The 20,227-nt window shown below is 39.4% G+C and overlaps 1 protein-coding gene and 1 pseudogene across 1 annotated transcript; one reads left to right on the top strand and one right to left on the bottom strand.

Annotated features, from left to right (window-relative positions):
* Positions 1 to 13,288: 13,288 nt before the first annotated feature.
* On the top strand, positions 13,289 to 14,239 carry LOC128565290 (olfactory receptor 51I2-like; annotated as a pseudogene).
* A 3,610-nt stretch (positions 14,240 to 17,849) lies between these two features.
* Positions 17,850 to 18,794, bottom strand: LOC128565845 (olfactory receptor 51I2-like). Its single transcript, XM_053562577.1, has one exon. It carries the CDS (start codon positions 18,792 to 18,794, stop codon positions 17,850 to 17,852), a length of 945 nt encoding a protein of 314 aa, XP_053418552.1.
* Positions 18,795 to 20,227: the final 1,433 nt, after the last annotated feature.

Genomic DNA, 20,227 nt, shown 5'->3' with positions numbered 1-20,227 from the left:
CTCCATTAAATGGGAGCTTCAGTTATACTTATTCAGACCTTACCTCAGGCTCCCAATCCCAGTGGCTGCCCCTGAACTTGTCATCATGATAAACTATGCCATCACTGAAATCTTGAATTTCCATCTTTCACATTCTGACCATAGGTTCTGCCTTGCAGCTTCCTTACCTTCTCAGCTCTCAAGGCCACACGCTTGCTCTTCACTCTCCAGGACTCCTCCATTTCTTTCTGGTCTATCTATCTATTAATGCTTTCTTCCTCACAGTTTTTCTGCCTCATTTTCCTCCTCAGATGGGCATCTTCATCTCCTTTTTGTCTTTCACATATACTTAGTAAATCTCAGCCCTTGGTAAAGTCTATAGTCAAACTTGGTGTGCAGCTGGATAAAATCAAAGAAGCAAATATTTTATTGAAATCAAAAAAAGAGAGAATGATTACTTTCCATGGCCCACATTTTAAACTTACTCACACTTCAATTCTTTCTTAGACCCTGTTTTCTAAGAAACATTGTTCACCTTAATCAAGAACAGGCCCTCCACCTTCTGGATTCCATTCCTTGTCACCTTCAGAGAACTTTCATACACATATTAATCCAGTGTATCTTCAATCTCTTTGTTTTTGCCTCTTTTTCTTTAGGCAATAAATATATGCAAGACTGGACCATCATAAAAGCACAATAACCTTCCCCTCTAGCTACCACTCTATGACCCTTTCCTAATTCTTTGTCAAATTCCTTGAAACATTGTTTTCTGGATCGCAAGAGATGGGAGGCTCTAATCTGTTGGTTGTGTAACTCCTTCTGTAATTTGGTTCTGGGATGCCCCCCTTCAGAGATTCAGTCTTACTGACCTTACTTATCTCATTGCTCATTTCATTATATTGTGGTTTCCACATGATTGCCCTCAAAACTGAAGCAAATTTCTCTGCAATTACGATTACTGCTTTGTCCCTACATCTAATGAAAATATCCTCTCTTGTAATTTCTTTGACATCCTTGCCACAGTTAATACTACTGGTAAACTCATCTTTTTGTAACTACCCTCATCCTTCCAGGGGACCACGTCTCAACAATTTTATTTCTACCTGACTTCTCCTTCTCTACCTTCTTTACTCAAATCATCTCTTTTCTGTCCTTCTTTTTAATCATATCTGCATATATTCAGACAAATTAAATAATAATCAGAATGGTGCAAGTTGAGAAATCCATTATATAAAACTCCTTCTCATCCTTTATTTTAAAAAACTATCCCATTATGTTTCTTGATATCCAGAATCTCACAATTAAAGCTCCATTCACAATTTAGGCATAATTGTTCCTTCATTCCTTTGCTCTTTCTAGAATTTCCATTCTATTTTAGCACTTTTGGGAAACATAGTGAAGTTAGACGGTGGCGATAAGCTGAAAAAAACCCAGATATCAGTTATAACCTTGAAAGTATATAAGCAGTGAGAAGGCATTTATCTCTTCCTCTGATATCTCTCTCTTCAAGAAGTCAAAGCACCCCTTTAGTCTGTGGGATTTCTTTTTTTGTTTGTTTGTATACTCATTATTTCTTCTTTTCATTTTTTTATTAAATCATAACTGTGTACATTAATGCATTTATGGGGTATAATGTGCTGATTTTTCTTGTTTCTTACTCTCCTCTCTAAAACTCTCCTTTTAGATGAATCCTTACCCAAGTTTAAAGTCATGTCTCTATGAAGTCTTTTTATATCAAGCCTGTCCAGATCTCATTATCATTTTCTTCAAGATTGTCCTGAGTCCTGAAGAAATTAAAAGACTCTTGGTGGTATCAGCAAGTTCTAAGATCTCTTTTACAGAATAGGAATCCCCCACTGTCTCCAATCCTGCCATACAAATATAAGTATCCCAGAATGGTAATATTTCACATATACTCCAGATTTTTCTTAGTCTGGAAAAAAACTTCTCCCCCATGGAAAACAATGCCACCCACCACCCAACAGTCAATTTTCCTCCTTTTTCCACAGGAACATGATTTAAACCTTCACATAACCAATCTTGGAAGAAAGGTCAAAAAGAGAGAGACAGACACAGGCAATACACAGCATATGTGTGAGCATAGGCACACAGTCACTCAGAGTTACCAGAAAATAAACATTGCCACACTCTTATACACATTAAAACACCCAGATGTTCCTAAGTACCATTTCACACCCACACATGCACAGAAATTGGCACGTCTTCCCTTGCCCACATAACACTCTATCACACCACAGAACTTAGGAAGACTCACAGCCACCTACTGTTATTACAGAAAATATTTCAAATATTCTCCCCAGTTTAAACCCTCCTAAACATGTATTTATAAACAACCACATGTACAAATGAATTAGCATTAAGGAACTCACAGTAGTATCCACACCCATTATATTCCGCACCCATTATATTTCAATGGGATAAACAACTCTGAAAACTCAGCTAAAACTGAAGCCTGTGTTGTTGAATAACCAGTTAATTTGACTCAGTGATCTTTCTCCAGCTGCACACTCCAGAACTAGGTATAGGAAATGATAATTCAGATTGTAGAAGTTAAAACAAGAAGTGTAAAATATCCTACAGACAAAAATCTACAAATTGTGCATCAGCCCTTTAACCTAGTGGTATGTGGTTTGCTATTAGGGTCTTGCATGGAAACCCGGCACCAGGGTTCTCTAATCATGGACTTTGAAAGAAGTCAGTTTTGGCTCACATTTTGAGAGAGGATGTAAGGGTCAGAATCTTCCTGGAGTTTCAGTAAAAATTGGAGTAAGGACTATATAAGGATCCCAAATGGGCAGTCTGAAGGGGGAGCACTCACTTGGTGGAAGAGGTGTCCTTGTAGCTGGAGGTGCTGGGCTGTGGGTACATCAGGCAAAGCAATATTAGCTCATTCTCCTATGACTCATAAATTAATGAACAACTTCTCATCCCAAGACATCTGTATGTGTTAGGAGAGGTGGGAACAGAAATAATTGGAAGGGTGGCCACATGGTCTCTGGATCACAGGAGAATTAATCCCAGAAGAATCTCATTCTTGAACTCATAATCCCTGATGCCACCTCTCATATTCCTTGTATTATAATTCTTCTTTGCTCAGAAAATGTGTGTGTTTGTGTGTGTGCGTGAGAGAGAGAGAGACAGAGACAGAGAGAGACATTGCATACCTGTACGCACACATATGCAGTCACCAACATCCTAAGACAACCCCCACATCTATAACCTTAGATGCATTCAGTTATTATTCACTAACATTTGCATTGTTTTCAGATTCATATACACACAAACAAATCCAAATATACTCATGCAACTGCCCAGTGCTCTACTTACTAGTCACACAACTTGATACATCAAACACACACTATAATTCATGCATTCTTTTTTTTTATTAAATCATAGCTGTGTACAATAATGCAATCATGATGTACAATGTGCTGGTTCTATATACAGTCTGAAATATTTTCACCAAGGCTGGTTAACATAGCCTTCATTGCATTTTTTTAATTACTGTGTTCAAACCCTTATACTCTGCACTTAGTAAACTTCACTTGCACCCTTCCTAGATGCCCAACTATACCTCTTTCATGTTTATATGGATGGAGCTGGAAAATATTCTTCTTAGCAAGGTATCCCATGAATGGAAGAAAAAGTACCCAAGGTACTCAACCCTAATATGAAACTAATTTATAGCTTTCATACGAAGGCTATAACCCAATCACAGTACAAGAATATGGGGAAGGGGGCAAGGGAGGGAAAGAGAGTGGGAGGAAGGATGGAGGGAGAATGATTGGTGGGTCCACACCTAGGGGGCATCTTGGAAGGGTGCAGGTGAAGTTTATAATTAATATATTCTTTTTTTGTTTGTTTGTTTTGGCCGGGGCTAGGTTTGAACCCACCACCTCCGGCATATGAGACCAGCGCCCTACTCCTTGAGCTACAGGCGCTGCCCAGTTAATGTATTCTTACCCTGCTTTTAGAGACTCATTTTAATTGTCAGCATAATTTTAGAAATAGACAGATATGTAATAGATTCTTAAGATACTTGAAAAATGATCAAATTTAGTTCAAATATACTCTCTGTTTACATACCTAAAAGTATACATTTCAAACATGTACCCACAGTGTCAATAACAGACCATACATATCCAACAAATTCAGATCTCCATATTTATTCACAGATTTGTACATAGGGATTTTGATGTGCTATGCTTTATTTTGTACAAATGCATGCCAGCATCCTCATAGCATGCTTCTTATGCAAACATTCCTTTTGTTCCTTCAGTGTATGAACCTAAAATTTATAAACAATTTATTTCAAATAAAAGTAAAGAAACAAGTGGAAACAAAACATACTTTTAAGCAATATTTTGCTCCAGATATTATTCTCAGCACTGATGATATACATAACAATAAAGACTCAGCACTTATTCTGACAAAGAAGATGAATTTTGAGAAACTAATGCACCACATAGAGGAGAAAAATATGGTTCCACATCTACCTAGAAATATGTCATGAACAGATTTCACAACAAAGCCAATGCATTTGTCAAAACTTAATCTAATGTTCTCATGAGATTTGTGTGCCTTGCATATTTGAATAAAATCAAAGAACTATACAAAATATTGCCCTCCACAAAATGATAGGAATGCTAAAATATGTAGGTGGAAATGTATTGACTCTGCAATTTACTTGCAATGCATCAAATGGTAAAATCGATTGATGGATAAAAATAAGATTAATATATGAGTAGATATAGAAGAAATCAAGTATAATACAATATTAATAATGGTAATCACTGTGAAATTCTTTCAAGTTCCTGTCTTTGATTTTTTTCATGATAAAATGTGGGGGAAATGTTTTTAATGAAAAACAGTGGAGAAAGACATAGATCATTATACAAACCATTTTTCAGTTGCAGCTTATTTTTTTCCAAGGTCATCTGCTTATGTCCAACCAGTAAACACTCTTTGCCATACCTATGTGTCTTCTAGGGACAGCTGGTTCTTCCCCACAGAGTTTGTTCCAGTGGAAGCCACAGAAGCATACAGAGCCATCTATAATAGAGCATGCTCACTGCTTTCATGCAGAAATCAACAGTGCTATGAAGAAAGAGGCATCAATTCTTCCTGAGTGGGGAAGGTTCTAGGGATATGAGTAGGCTTTGATAGTGCACCAATACTGAAGTCATTTCCAGAGAATTATGGTCGTCTGACTTTGGAAATGAAACTAAACATCTTACAGCCACCTAACCTTTGATAAAGCAAACAAGAACATACGCTGGGGGAAAGAATCCCTATTCGATAAATGGTGCTGGGAGAACTGGATATTCACATGCAAAAGATTGAAACTAGACCCTCCACCTTTCTCCACTCACAAAAATTGATTCAAGATGGATAAAAGACCTAAATTTAAGGCATAAAATGATAAAAATCCTCAAGGAAAGCTTAAGAAAAACACTTGAAGATATCAGCCTGGGGAAAAACTTTATGAAGAAAACTTCCATGGCAATTGAAACATTTTACCATATAAAATAATTTTACCATCTAAAATAATTTTACCATCTAAAATAAACAATTGAGTTATACAGAGAACTGAAATTAATCCACATGAAAAAAGCCTACAATCCCATCTATCAGTGGGCAAGAGAGATGAATAGAACCTTCTCTAAGGAAAACAGACACATGGCTAACAAATATATGACAAAATGCTCACCATCCCTAATTATTAGAGACATGCATATCAAAACCACCCTGAGATACCATCTAACCCCAGCAAGAACGGTCCACATCACAAAATCTCAAAATTGCTGATGCTGCCATGGATATGGAAAGAAGGGAACACTTTTACACTGCTGATGGGACTACAAACTAATACAACCTTTTTGGAAGGAAGTATGGAAAAACCTCAAAGAACTCAAGCTAGACCTCCCATTTAATCCTGCAATCCCATTACTGGGCATCTACCCAGAAGGAAAAAAATCCTTTTATCATAAGGACACTTGTACTAGACTGTTCATTGCAGCTCAATTTACAATCGCCAAAATGTGGAAACAGCCTAAATGCCCACCAACCCAGGAATGGATTAACAAGCTGTGGTATATGTATACCATGGAATACTATTCAGCTATTTAAAAAAATGGAGACTTTACATCCTTTATATTAACCTGGATAGAAGTGGCACACATTATTGTTATTAAAGCATCACAAGAATGGAGAAGCAAGAATTCTAAGTACTCAATTCTCATATGAGGGCAGTTGATGACCTAGTACATGGTGGGGAAGTGATGGAAGGGAGAGCAGAGAGAGGGAAGGAGGTAGGGGGTGTGGGAAGAGAAGAGCAGAGAGAGGGAAAGAAGAAGGGTGGTGTGGGGTGAAGGTATGTTACACATCTTATAGGGGAGGGACACAATTATAAGAGAGACTTTAATAAACGCAATCAATGCAATCAAGTTCTTTGTACCCTCAATGAATCCCAAACAATAAAAATAAATAAACAAATAAATAAATATATTAAAAAAGAGATGCTTTAATGTAACAAAAATCTATGCCCCAGAGCTCAAGTTCAATTACTCTCATTTCACATGGACTCCAGTGAGTTGGTACTTTCCACAGTCCTGACTGTGAAGATGAAAGTCCAGGGGAGTTCACGTATCTTACAATGATGAATTACAATAAGGATAAAGCAAATGAATTGTGCTTTGGTTCTGCACCAAGCCTAGGCCTGTTTACCCTCAAGCACTACTCTTAATTTTCTGAGACTCTTTGTATCACAGCAGTCCAATCTTAAGGGAATAATATTCCAAACACCTGTTAAAGCTGGGTTCTAAGGGATTCAGCTGACAGGAAGCATTGACAGATGCAGGCATGTCTGTCATTCCACTCCCCCCACCGGGGGCACAGTTTCTAGCACAGTTTGCTTATTTTCCAAGGTTTCGGCTTCTACTGCTTGAGCTCACCTTGACTGCAGCTCTGGTCAGCCCATCTTAACTCTCCAGTTTTTGGGTGGTAGGAGCTTTTGCTGTTTCAAATCTCTAAGCTATGTCACCATCTGCTGGTCACTTTTCAAGTTCTTTTGAAAACTGTGTAAACAGTTTTCAGAATTAAATTCTTTCTGTGTTATTGCACTAGTTTTGCACTCTCTCAACCCCAAGATCTATACCATTTTTAGTGACATTAGGGCTGAGACTCTGCAAACTGCATTTATTCTTTGCCAGACAGCTCCCAAGATATTGAAATGGGAGTGAGGGGGTACTAGGAAGCTAGGGCAGGTGGAAGGACACTTCACCCTCCTATTTGCATTCTGCTGCTATATTACCTCAGAAGCACTCAAGCACCTGGGTCAGGTTCATTCCAGTGACATTAGCTGCCTCCAGTTTGCAGTGTCCCAATACTCCCAGAACCGGTCTTACCAAGTTCCCTTAAAGCCCTCACAACAAGCTAGAAAAGCCTTCCTCTCCACCCCCAGCTCAGAAAAACAAGTCTCAGTCCTAGTCACCCTTCCCTCTGAATTCTCTACTCTTCAAAAGTCTGAATATCAGCTTTGGAGCACGCCTCTTTAAAACTTGTAAGGTTTAATAATTCAAGATTCTTCCTTTTGTTCTTTTATCCCTAGAGCTAGAAGCTACTTTCTGAAGTTTCTACCCTACAAAAAAACACCTTCACACTCTCCTTTTAGAGTCATGTGTTCTCTAATATTTTGTTCACAATTCTTTATTTTTTCTCAGTAGAAGAAGTTGATGTGTTTCTTATATGAGTATTCTCATTGGACTATAACTGAACCCTAGTTTTCTTTCCCAGGTTAGAATGCGATTTATATGTATGAATTCAACAGTCAGTAAATATGAGGCATACCAAATACACATTCTAAGTGAATAAAATCCAAAATTGGTGAATGTGCCTTCTTCCTCTGATAGCAGAATTGAAAGAAATAGTCTTATTGCATTCAGGTAGGCATTTGATATTTTAGAAGAAGGCTGACCACTTCCCACTGGGCTACAGACTAGAGAGAGAAAGCATGGTGTTGTCTTAGAGTTTGTCCAAAAGAGAGTGTGGCTCCATAGGGGTGGTCTGGTTTGAGGCTAGTTCTAAGCCACCATAGAGAGTAAAGACATGTTAATTTAAATCAAGTGCAAAAGAGTAAAATATGAAGAGATGCTTCTTTGAATAATTTATGAAAGTAGCAAATGCAAGAAAGAGTCAGCTTTAAGCAGTTAATGGGGACAGTTAACACAATAGCAGTTAACAGCAGCACCAGGGAATTGTAAAGTTCCCATTTTCCCACAACTCACTTCTCTGGAGGAGAAGCCAGAAACCAGGGTTAGCAATTGAAGGATAGGAGAAGAAAGGCTGGAACTCTGACTGCTAGAAAGTGTGACTATCACTATCTATTCACTAGTAGATATTGCAGTATCTGAATGCAACCAGAAAATGCAGGGAATTGAGTTTTACTCCAGGAATAGAAAAAGAACTAGTTCCACTCAATACATTTACAGAACCAAGAAGAATCACCTAACAGGCACAATGTAAGGGTATATGATATATGTCACATCTCCCAGGTGAGAGGTATAACTACAACTTGGACTCTACCTAACAAACCTAACAGTGTAACCTAATCATCTGTGCTCTCACATAAATCTGAAATGTAAAACAAAAGAAATTAGAGAAATATTTATTTTCTAATTTCACTTCCACTGTTAAACAGTCAACATACAATACACACCGAGAATCTCTCAGAAGGAAATGGACTCTTCTCTTCCAGTGCCAGCCCATCCACCACCAGGTGGTGTCTTGGTTGGGAAGAGAATTGATCTGGCAAATGGTTGAGGAGTTCTTTTTCAGCTAACGGAGAGGAAATGCTTTATTCTCAGTAATCATTAAGGACCCCAGGAGTATAAAATCTCCCTGAAGAGTTTTCAGGTGCAAAACAGGGTCACTTCCCCGTTCCTCATCCTGAGGCTTAGAGTGAGATATAAAAGTGGCAGATGTGAATTCGCGTGAGCAGATAAACCAGAAGACTTTCCCGTGGTGGCTCTCATCTGTTTGTCTTTTGGTGAGTTCTGAAAACCTAGAGGTCTAAGCCAGCTAACTCTCCCTGAGCTTGCTCCAAGAAACAGTTGAACTGGGAAAGAGGAAGTGGGAGAGACTGGCTGGAGGTAATCTGATAGCAGCATCTTAGATGAGCAAGGCCTTGAGGTTCTTGTTCTGGCACAGCCAACAACTAATTGTATAATCCTGAGCAATTCATTTCATTTCTCTAGACTTTCCACTTACTGTTACAAATTTCCCTCTGTAGCAGACCATATAGCTCAGGGCATGGAGAAGAGAGAGCTAAGCTCAGAACACTATGTAATCATAAGAAACCCCGTAACATCTCAATGATATTAATACAGTGATAAGGACATGGGGAAGGGTTTTGGCTCTCAACACGAGAACATGAGAGCTTGATGGATGAGAGCAACAGAGATTGGCAGGCTCTACACCTGCGGTGCAAGAGGCACAGGATTATGTTTACAGGAAGCGGCAGGAGAAGGCAGTCGGGAGTGAGTGCGCATTTTTTCATGGAGCCGCTTACTCTGACTCTGTCCCTTCTCCTGCCCACAGAACGCCTGCTCTCGTATCTCCACCAAGACTGCTAGGATTCATTCTCCTAATAAGACTGCTTCTCTTCCTTAAATACTGTCTCCCTCTCTCTCCCTTCTGTTAAGGCAAATAGCCCTAAGGCACCTAAGGGTACTTGTTCCCAAGCAAGATAATAGCAAAGCGGTCTGCGCCAGGACCATAGATAAGCTGGGGCCAAAGACCTGGCCAGTCCCGGCTCCGACAGGTGGCACCCCAGATGGGATCCAACATCCTTCGAACTCCAAATTTAAAAAGTCAATGTCTCTATCATTTATTAATATTGCTCCAAATAGAGAGGGAAGCAAGACCCCAGGCATAGGAAAGTTTCAGAAATCTGGGAACAAAGTAGTGACAATTCATCCCGTGACATACCAACAGCTAAAGCACACATGGTCTAACTTTGCTCTTACCTGGAGAATTATGAGATAAGAAAATGTGTGAAAGATCCCAAAAGTTTAAAAGAAAGGGGAAAAATCACTTACCCATGAACTTTACATGAAGCCACAAACAGCTAATTATTTGTAGCCACTTACTATTCATGATATAGATGAAAAGGTATGGTCTGTAGAAAGCTTCTCTGTACATCCCTCCAGTCCTCTCTACTTCCCTTCTGCGATCTATCAGCACCCTCACAAACTCTCATGGCATTCTTTACTTAAGCAGAAATTAAAAAGTAAAAAAAAAAAGAACATCCAAGTCTTAAAGGACCCTAGAGAATTTCCTAAAAACAAACCAAAAGTACCCTTAAAGAAGATACAGGTCTTTTCATGTTTACATGGATGGAGCTGGAACATATTCTTCTTACTAAAGTGTCTCAAGAATGGAAGAAAAAGTACCCAATGTACTCACCCTTATTATGAAACTAATGTAGGACCTTCACATGAAAGCTATAACCCAGTTACAACCTAAGAATAGGGAGAAGGGGGAAAGGGAGGGGAGGGAGGGGGGAGGTAGGTGGAGGGAGGGGGATTAATGGGATTACACCTGCGGTGCATCTTACAAGGGTATATGTGAATCCTAGTAAATGTGGAATGTAAAGGTCTTAGCAAAATAACTAAGAAAATGCCACGAAAGCTATGTTAACCAGTGTGATGAAAATGTGTCAAACGGTCTAGTGTATGGTGCCCCACGATCATACTAATGTACACAGCTATGATTTAATAAAAAATAAATAAATAAATAAATAAAATAAAATAAAATAAAGAAGACACAGGTCTGGAAAGACAAATGAGTTTTTTTTTCTCCAAGCTTACAGAGCCATTACCTCTAGATCCAGGGTTAAATCCCAAGATTTGTGACACTCAGCCCAGGATCCTTTCCCCCAAATGACTCTGGTTCTTCTATAGTTTCCATAATATAATTGTTCTGGATTCCAGGAGCTGAAGAAATTGAGTCTGGCCTTGTAAATAGGTACTTTTTCATTCATTTACTTCATATGTTTCTGTCTTTAGCCATTCACTTCCTGTCAGAGGGTAACAGAAATCGTCATTCAGAAATGCACACCTCTATTTTTCTTTTCCGCTTTTTCCTCATTGTTTTAATGATGCCTCAAAGACCTTGGTAAGAGAATAGAGTCTCTTAAGTCTTCTTGTTTTTCAATTTTATCACCTTCTAACTGTTAACTACAAGACAAGCTAATCTCACTGGACCTGAGTATCCACATCTATCAAGGATGCAAAGTTTTTTGCAGGGTACCAAGAGCATTGCATATGTTCAGGAATGGATGTAATCAGTGGAATAACTCCCTGGAAACGATAATGCATCTGAGTCCTGTATTGCTGGGGAAAATTCCAGAAACTCCCTAGAGAGACAGTGCTGCATTGCACACCATTCCAGCATCTCTGTCACTTTAAGATAGCTAGGGCTTCCTTTCCTACTCCATTCTTTTTTTTTTTTCTAGCTTTCTTTTATTAGATCATAACTATGTACATTACCACATTTATGGGGTACATTGTGCGGATTTTATACACAATTTGGAATATTTACATCAAACTGGTTAACAAGCATTCATCTCACTTATTTAATTGTTTTGTTTAGACACTTGACACTACTCTATTTGACACGTACCCTTGCAATATCCATAGTAAGATGGATACACTTGACACTACTCTATTTGACATGTACCCTTGCAATATCCATAGTAGGTGACAGGAAGAGCTCTGAGAGTATTGTCTGACTTTGCTTTGTTAAAGACTGGAGAGGAAGGAAAAAGAAAACAATAGTATGCATGTCTATAGTCCTTCCAAAGGGGGGGTGCCCTATAAGCCTAAAACAAGTCTGCTAGATGAAAACCCTCCAGCCTTCTCTATCCGTATTTACCGTAGGACAGTACACATGAAAGCATTTCACAAGCATCTGAATGATAGGAGAATAGACACTTTAATCACTCTCGCAGGCATATGGCTGTTGGAATTAATATGTGAGTGCAAGTGTAAGAAAATCATGGTCAAATACAATATACGAGGGTTTAGAAAGGTATCTCAGTGGGAGAGTTGATGAATAACAGTGAGAAGTCTGCAAGCACATAAATGAAAATGTTATGTTATAAATGTTATGTGAATAAACAAATCTAGTGTGTACACCTGACAGTGTGTGCCTATGTAAATGCTGCATGGGTCAGTGCAGACTGAGTATGAGCAGATAAGACAAGCATGTGATAAAGAGCAGAAAGGTCAAGAAGGACCGTATAAATGTTTCTCTACATAAGGAGCAAAAATATGAGAGATGGAGACAGTGTTGTGGGTAAGTAATTTGTTGGAGCCTGAGTGAGATCCAGTATACAGTTGATATGAAGGTACATGGATATTTATACATGAATAATGAGTATTTTGAGAGTACGAAAGACTCTGTAAGGGTGTGAAAGAGTTATTTGGAAGAATGTTCTCCCACAGAATGAAGTCTAGGGTGCCTGTGTTATACATAGAACAATAAATATTCCTTTTACTAAATTTCCAAACTCAATATTCCAAAAACAAATAACTTTGTTTTATGTCTTTGCAAAATATATATATATTTACATGTATGTTTATGTAAATATTTACATATACATATATTTACACATACATATATGTATTTATATACACACATATATATAGATAGATACATTTTCAGAAACTCTGCCAACGGAAACCTATGTCCAGATACAACTAATTCCACACCCTCGGCCTTTTTCCCTCTCCAGACAAGTAAACTAGATCTGGAAAGTTCTCTCATTAACTAAAAACACACAATTAAAAACACTCTCAGGAAAATACTGAAGGGCTTCCAAAAGCCATTCGTGATTCAAACTTCTGATTTCCTCCAATCATGACTACCTAGGAATTATAGTTAATATATGTCTATTGAATGATACCTATAACATACATGAAAGTTGTAGATTATATAGTTTAAACACTTTCCTTCTACCCAATTTATATTATCAAAGTATTCATCAATGTCTTCCTTGTTTCATAAAATAATAGAGGGAAAACTCAACCTGTAACCTTATGATCAGAAAATATGAAGAAACATTTGCTAACGTCCTCCTCAAACCTGTAATTTAATGACTGCATTAGTTTCCAGCTGTGTAGACATTATTGCTGTGCCCCACTTCCTTATTTCTTATCCTCCACGTCAGAACCGCTCTCCACATCAGAAGCTCTGGCCCTGAGAGGCACCCTAAGTTATTCCTGCCATGGGATTGTTCAATGTTACTCACCCTTCTTTTTTCCTGCTGACTGGTATTCCTGGTCTAGAGAGCTCTCACCCCTGGCTAGCAAGTCCTCTCTGTGTGATGTATGCTGTGGCTCTCGGTGGAAACACAGTGATCCTGCAGGCTGTGTGGGTGGAGCCTAGACTCCATGAGCCCATGTACTACTTGCTGTCCATACTGTCCTTCAGACATGGTCGCACTGCCCACAGTTTTCAGAACCTTCTGCCTCAATGCCCAAACTATTGCTTTTGATGCCTGCCTAATCCAGATGTTTCTCATTCACTCCTTCTCCATGATGGAGTAGGGTATTTTGCTGGCCATGAGTTTTGACTGCTATGTGGCTATTTGTGATCCCTTGCGCTATGCTACTGTGCTCACCAAAATAGTCATTGCTGGATTGGGTTTAGCTGTGATTGCTCAGAGTTTCATCACCCCCTTCCCTCTTCCCTTCCTTATCAAAAGGCTGCCTATCTGCAGATCCAATGTTCTTTCCCACTCCTACTGCCTTTACCCAGACATAATGAAGCTTACTTGTTCCAATATTACTATCAACAGCATCTATGGACTCTTTGTGCTTATATCCACATTTGGCATGGACTTGTTCTTTATCTCCCTCTACTATGTGTTGATTCTGCGTTCGGTCATGGCCATTGCTTCCCGTGAGGAACGCCTCAAACCTCTGAACACATGTGTGTCACATATCCTAGCTGTACTTGCATTTTATGTACCAATGATTGGGGTCTCCACAGTGCCCTGTTTTCACTGTGTAGACATTATTGTCTATGATTACACATAGACATACGCTACATACATGTCCTTATGTGTAATGTCTACCTCTTTGTGCCTCCTGTGCTCAACCCTCTCATTTACAGTGCCAAGACCAAGGAGATCTGCCAAGCCATTGTCCTCATGTTTTGTTGCCTTAAAATATGACTTCGAGTTTGTTTTTAAGATCTGATGTTTACTGTGGCCATAGTCCCTCCTCATTATCATCATCATCATCATTATCATTATCATCATCAATAAGTGTAAGATAGATATATGTAATGGGGGGAAAGTAAAAGGCCAGCAAGTGGAGATGCAATACTTACAACACAAAATAAGGAGTTTGAAATACATAGTACTTTGAGTAATAACCAACGGAATTCATAGACAAACATTGGGTGCGACCGAGTGATAAGACAAGTTTTACAGAGGAAGATTACTTAATATTCATAACAATCCTACAAGGCACAGGAAATAAGCTAATTGTATAGGTTAACATAAATAATATGTGGTCCAGATGTCTCCCCTGTGTGCACCTAGCCACCACAAATACAGCTTCTCGGTCTAATGGGCATCTCGTACCATCATCGTGGCCATGTTTGCTTTCCCCACGCTGTCATTTGCAAACATACACACATTTCTTTAACTTCACAAACTGAAATCCAATGCACCATCAGAACTCACCACAAAATGTATGAACAAATATAACCCAGGAAAACTGATAATATCTCCAGATTCCTCTCTACTTCTTTATTTTTTTTTTTTTTTTGCACTTAACCACTAAATCTTTATTGAATTATTTTTATAACATCGATACAATATTAGTAAATAGAGAGAAATACAGAGTAAAGAGAATACAGCAATATAGTTTGAAGGGTCGGGGAGGGAGATGCAGGGGTCAGGAGAGGAGGCAGGGTGGGGGAGGGCTACTGACAGGGGGAAAGCAAGGGTGTTTATTCATCACTTTCCTAGAACTTCCATGAATATTTACCATCCATCATCTGACCACCCCTCAATCCTCTCTCAAGGAAAACAATTCAATATCTGTGATATCTGAGTTACAGACATTTTACAGAGAGGGGGGATTATGCTAGGAGCATGAATTCTCCTCTTTCCTTCTTGGGATTTTAACTTTCTCCCACACGATGACATGTTAAGATGTGTTAGAAATTATATCTTTCTAGGTTTTCCACCTCAAAAAAAAAAAAAAAACTAGGATAGACAGAACACTTATAATGTACATACTAGCAAATAACTCTTGCAAACTTGCTCTTAGATTTATTTTCTATAGGTATGCAATAAGAATTTCTTTGGCCTAATTTTAGTGATCTCAGACTAAGTTTAGTTTTATTTCTACACAAACAAACAAATAAACAAAAGAGATCTATTTAGTCTAACCTAGATCACCAGGGAAACTTATCTGGAGAACACATGGCAACAAAGCGTATTGTTATCTGGAGTTTTTTCTCTTTATACAAGTGTTGAAATGCTATCAGGAAATGACCATGGCAGAAAGAAGGAGTCATTTACAAATAGAGATAATGTAAGTATTTGTGATCCAGATTTTCAAAAAAAATCTATAACTGCAATAAAAGGCTCAGTATAAGTGTCCTAGCCCACTAAATAGATTATTTTTAGGAGAGTCAGTAAATAGTATAACTCAGTATGATTTCAGATGGAAAATAATTACGATATTTAGTAGTCTAGAGGACAATATGGTCTTCAGTCAACTTAAATAACTTCTTTGATTCATATAAGAAGCTTCTATTTCAACATCATATAAAAATAATAGGTTTAATGCCTTGATATTTTAGTTTCAAATGAATGCAAAACTATAGCTTAGGAAAACTGGTAAAGGAAAGTAAACAATCACTGATTTCCACCTCAGAGAGAGCGAGGGAGACAACTTTGACAAATGCCTGACTGAAATCTGTTGGTTTAACAGGAGAAAGGACAAGGATGGATGGAACAGCAGCTGCCAAAAGGGCCTCTGGTTCTTTTCCACCTGATTTACCTTTTCCTTTCTCTATCCTCAGTTGAAGAGCTATTGATTTTCAGGGGCTAAAGAAAAAAGAATTTCGAGATTTCTATTCCCCTTGTGAATCAGGTGCCATAAGAAAAAATTAGAGCCAGGTTACACTGATTGCATTTGTTAGGTAAAGTCCCTCTTATAATTGTGTCCTGCCTCAAAAAGGGGACCATAGGTTTTTGATGTTTTTCTTTCATTTCTGTTCATGACTATACAGTGTCTGTTCATGACTATACAGTGTAGGCTCATACCCCTTTTTTTATTTTTATTTTTTTTTTATTAAATCATAAACACATAGATGATGTATACATTAATGCATTTATGGGGTACAATGTGCTGATTTCACATAAAATTAGGAATGCTTACATTACACTTATTCACTTAATTATTGTGTTAAGACATTTATACTCTATACTTAATAAATTCGACACATACCTTTGCAATATGCACCATAGGTATGATCCCACCATTCACCCAAAACATATGGCCTGACATATAGTGTGCCAATCTGCTTGGGTATACATGAAAGGCATTGGGTGTGGCCCACTACAAGGCACAGGCCTGAAGGTTTGTGGGCCTTGATACAAAAGCACTAGGTGCCAGGTATTTTGCTCTACAGGCTAATGTACAGGGCTGTGGGGGTTGGGCTGCTGGATGGCTCAGGCTCTCTCCTCACACAAGAACAGTGGAAAACTGCTGAACCCACTCTGCAGTGCAGCTTTCCTGTACGGTCTCCATGCAGCTCTCTTATCAGTCTGGAGGCTTATAGTAATGACAATGGGCTCCTCCTCATATCTTGAATAACAGTTTCTTCACAAAGAGAATAGGGCACTGGAGTGATCTCTTTACCCTTTCCCCATGTGTAGGGGTTTCCCACACGTGCCTTCCAATCTTAGCAATTGGTGCTCCCCATCCCAACTCCTTCACTCTGATTGTCTCTTGTCAGTTCGCTGATGACTTACAGTGCTCTCTCCAAAAAGGTCTATCTGTACATGGGCCTCCACTTGCAGTTTTTGATCTGTCCTAGAGAATGGCATGAGCAGGCTGCTTACAGTTGATAATCTTGATGTTCCCCCACTATTTTTAAAAGTAAGGATACTCAAAATTTCGTGGCTCAGTGAGTAGGGCGCCGGCCCCATATGCTGAGGGTGGCGGGTTCGGACCCAGCCCCGGCCAAACTGCAACAGAAAAATAGCCGGGCGTTGTGGCGGGCGCCTGTAGTCCCAGCTGCTCGGGAGGCTGAGGCAAGAGAATCGCGTAAGCCCAAGAGTTAGAGGTTGCTGTGAGCCGTGTGACGCCACGGCACTCTACCCGCAGGCGGTACAGTGAGACTCTGTCTCTACAAAACAAAAAAAAAATTCTTAGATGATATTTATGCTCTCAAGTAACACAATCCCTAATAATAACATAACTAATTTCTACATAAGTTGTTGTCTATTTTTTTATGCATAAATGTTATTACTATATTGAGGCAAAAAAGATCTAATTCAAGACCCTCTTCCATGTAGAGGCTGATAAAAGTAATTTGTGACAACCTCTTATACATGATTAATTAAAATGTACTACAGCATGATATTTTGAGTTGTAGGTTATGGCCAACTAATTCCACATAACTTGTGCAGGTGTGCTATTGTAGGTTCCCATCTAGAAGAAGATTGAAAGGCTCCAGGGCATAGCCTGGTAAGCCTAAAAACATCTGCAAACAAAAAGCTCCTAAGGCACTTGGCTTTCCAGAAGGCTGTTTCCTAATCAGAGCTTAGGTCCCACTAACATCTTGTGTAGCCTCCTGTGAATCTCCTTCATCTTGATAGAATAGATAATGGGGTTGAGCATTGGAGGCACAAAGAGATAGACCAGGGATATAAACTTGTGCACATACTCAGGGGCATGCTTTCCAAATCGATGGACCATCGACACACTAACCATGGGCACGTAGAAGATAAGCACAGCACAGATATGTGACACACATATGTTGAGTGTCTTGAGTCTCTCCTCCTGGGAGGCGATGGCCAGCACAGAGTGCAGAATCAGCACATAGGAGAGGAGGATCAGCACTGAATCTACAGCAAAGGCAGAGATGACGATGAACAGGCCATACATGTTGTTGATGGTTGTGTCTACACAGGGCAGACCGATCAGGTCAGGGTGAAGGCAATAGGAATGTGTCAGGACATTGGCCTTGCAGAAAGGCAGCCTCTTCAGGAGGATAGGAAGTGGGAATACCATGCAGAAGCTGCGGATGATGATGGATGTGCCCATATGGGCCACGCGGGTGTCAGTGAGCACTGTGGAATAGCGCAAGGGGTTGCAGATGGCCACATAGCGGTCAAAACTCATGGCCAGCAGGATCCCAGACTCTGTCCAGGAGAAAAAGTGGATGAAGAACATCTGGACCAGGCAGGCATCAAAACCAATTGCTGGGGTATGAAAACACACAGCAGCCAGGACAGTAGGCAATGTAGAAAAGGACACACCCAGGTCATTAACAGACAAAAGAGACAGAAAGTAGTACATTGGCTGGTGCAAGCTCTGCTCTTCCTTTATGATGAAGAGGATGAGGGTGTTGCCAAGGATGGAGATAGCATAAAGCAGCAGGAGGAGGGCAGCCAGCCAGTGCTCCAGGCCCTTCATCTCTGGAAATCCTGTTAGTGTGAAGCTGGTGGCACTTGAAATGTTGGTCCCAAAGCTCCCCATCAGGGTTTCTGAGTGACCTTTGGGGAAATGCAACCAGAGTGAATGGAGCTCAGACAGTGGAAGAAAGGAAGACCAGGGGTAGATGGTGTCTTAGGGTAGAAGGGATAATGATGCTTAGATTCCAATACCAAAGACCATGAATAGTCAGAAAATAGCTGGTGATATTTCAGTCCATTTATAGTCTTGTCGTGGTCTCCAGATCCTTCCCCCTAGAAATCTGTTGACTCATTTTTGGGACATTATCCCTGGTTCTTTTTGTGTTTGTTTTTTATATAAGTTCAAATCTTTCACTCATGAGGGAAAATGCTTTTTCCTTTTCTTTCTACCAGTTTTTAGCCATAAGATTATTCAATGAGCGAGGTATGGTGTGTCCTCTGTGAAGTTTTTCCTTAATCTCTGCCTACTGATTTACTACCTCTCATGCAAGTTCATATTCTATGCTGCCTCTCCTTTCTTGTCTCCGCTTGAGCATCACTCCAGTTCCTCCTCTTCTCTTTGTTGCTTGGGCACCACTTTTGTGTACTGGGCATTGAGAATCTCAGTCTCCCCTGCAGAGGATCATTTTTGTTCCTTTCCTATACGTTCTTATCTTCCAATGATTCAGTTTAGACCAAGTGCTCTCAAAGTGCTTTGTGTTAGACATCCTTGAAGAGTTTTCAAAAATCTCTTTGCTCATGAGATGAAACTCATACCATTTAAATAGAAATTTCTTCAGGTGAAACTCAGGAGTCAGCGTTTGTTTAAATTGCCAGGCATTTCTAATAGATAGCCAAGTTTGAGAATCAGGGGTTTAGATCACTTCTAGCAGCATTCAAATATGTCCCTTCCCCACCACTTCCTCCACTCTGAGGATCAATTTCAGAAATTACCATTGTAGGAAAGAAACAAGCAAACAACAAAAGTAAACATCTTTATTGCCCCTTTATGTCCTTCTAGTAATCACCTACTTTTCTGCCCCTTTTTACACCTAATATTCTCAAACTCATAGTCATCATCTCATTATCTGTCCAGATGTTCATGCTAGAAAAACATGGGAGGCATCCTTTACATGGCTTATCCTGTCCTTTTCGCAAGTCTATTAATCTGCTGTCATCTGTTCCTTATACAATCAGCCCTTGTTTCTCCTCTCTATCTCACTTCCAACTGCAGCCTGCAGCTCAGCATTTGTAACCAGGATCTCTCCAGTCCCTTCCAGACTGATTGCCCAGCTTACTCAGGCTTCTGTCTAATCCATTCTCCATAAACCAGCCAAATTATGTGTTTATTATATAAATAAAAAGACATTGTATGCCTACTGAAAATCTTCAAATGGTACCCATTACCATTTGAAGCCAGAATTTAAGTAACAATTAAGCCCTTAGCAAGACATACAGAAGTAGTGTCATTACCTGGGAACTTCTTATCGTCCAATGATTCTGATCATTCTTTCATCA

Source organism: Nycticebus coucang, chromosome 14 (genome assembly GCF_027406575.1).
Source record: "Nycticebus coucang isolate mNycCou1 chromosome 14, mNycCou1.pri, whole genome shotgun sequence".
In the NCBI taxonomy this organism is placed as follows: domain Eukaryota; kingdom Metazoa; phylum Chordata; class Mammalia; order Primates; family Lorisidae; genus Nycticebus; species Nycticebus coucang.
Note: the sequence above shows the minus strand (reverse complement) of the source record. Positions and strands in the feature narration are given on the sequence as shown.

Coding starts and splice junctions, on each gene's coding strand:
- LOC128565845 (XM_053562577.1), bottom strand. CDS start 18,794: ATGGGGAGCTTTGGGACCAACATTTCAAGTGCCACCAGCTTCACACTA.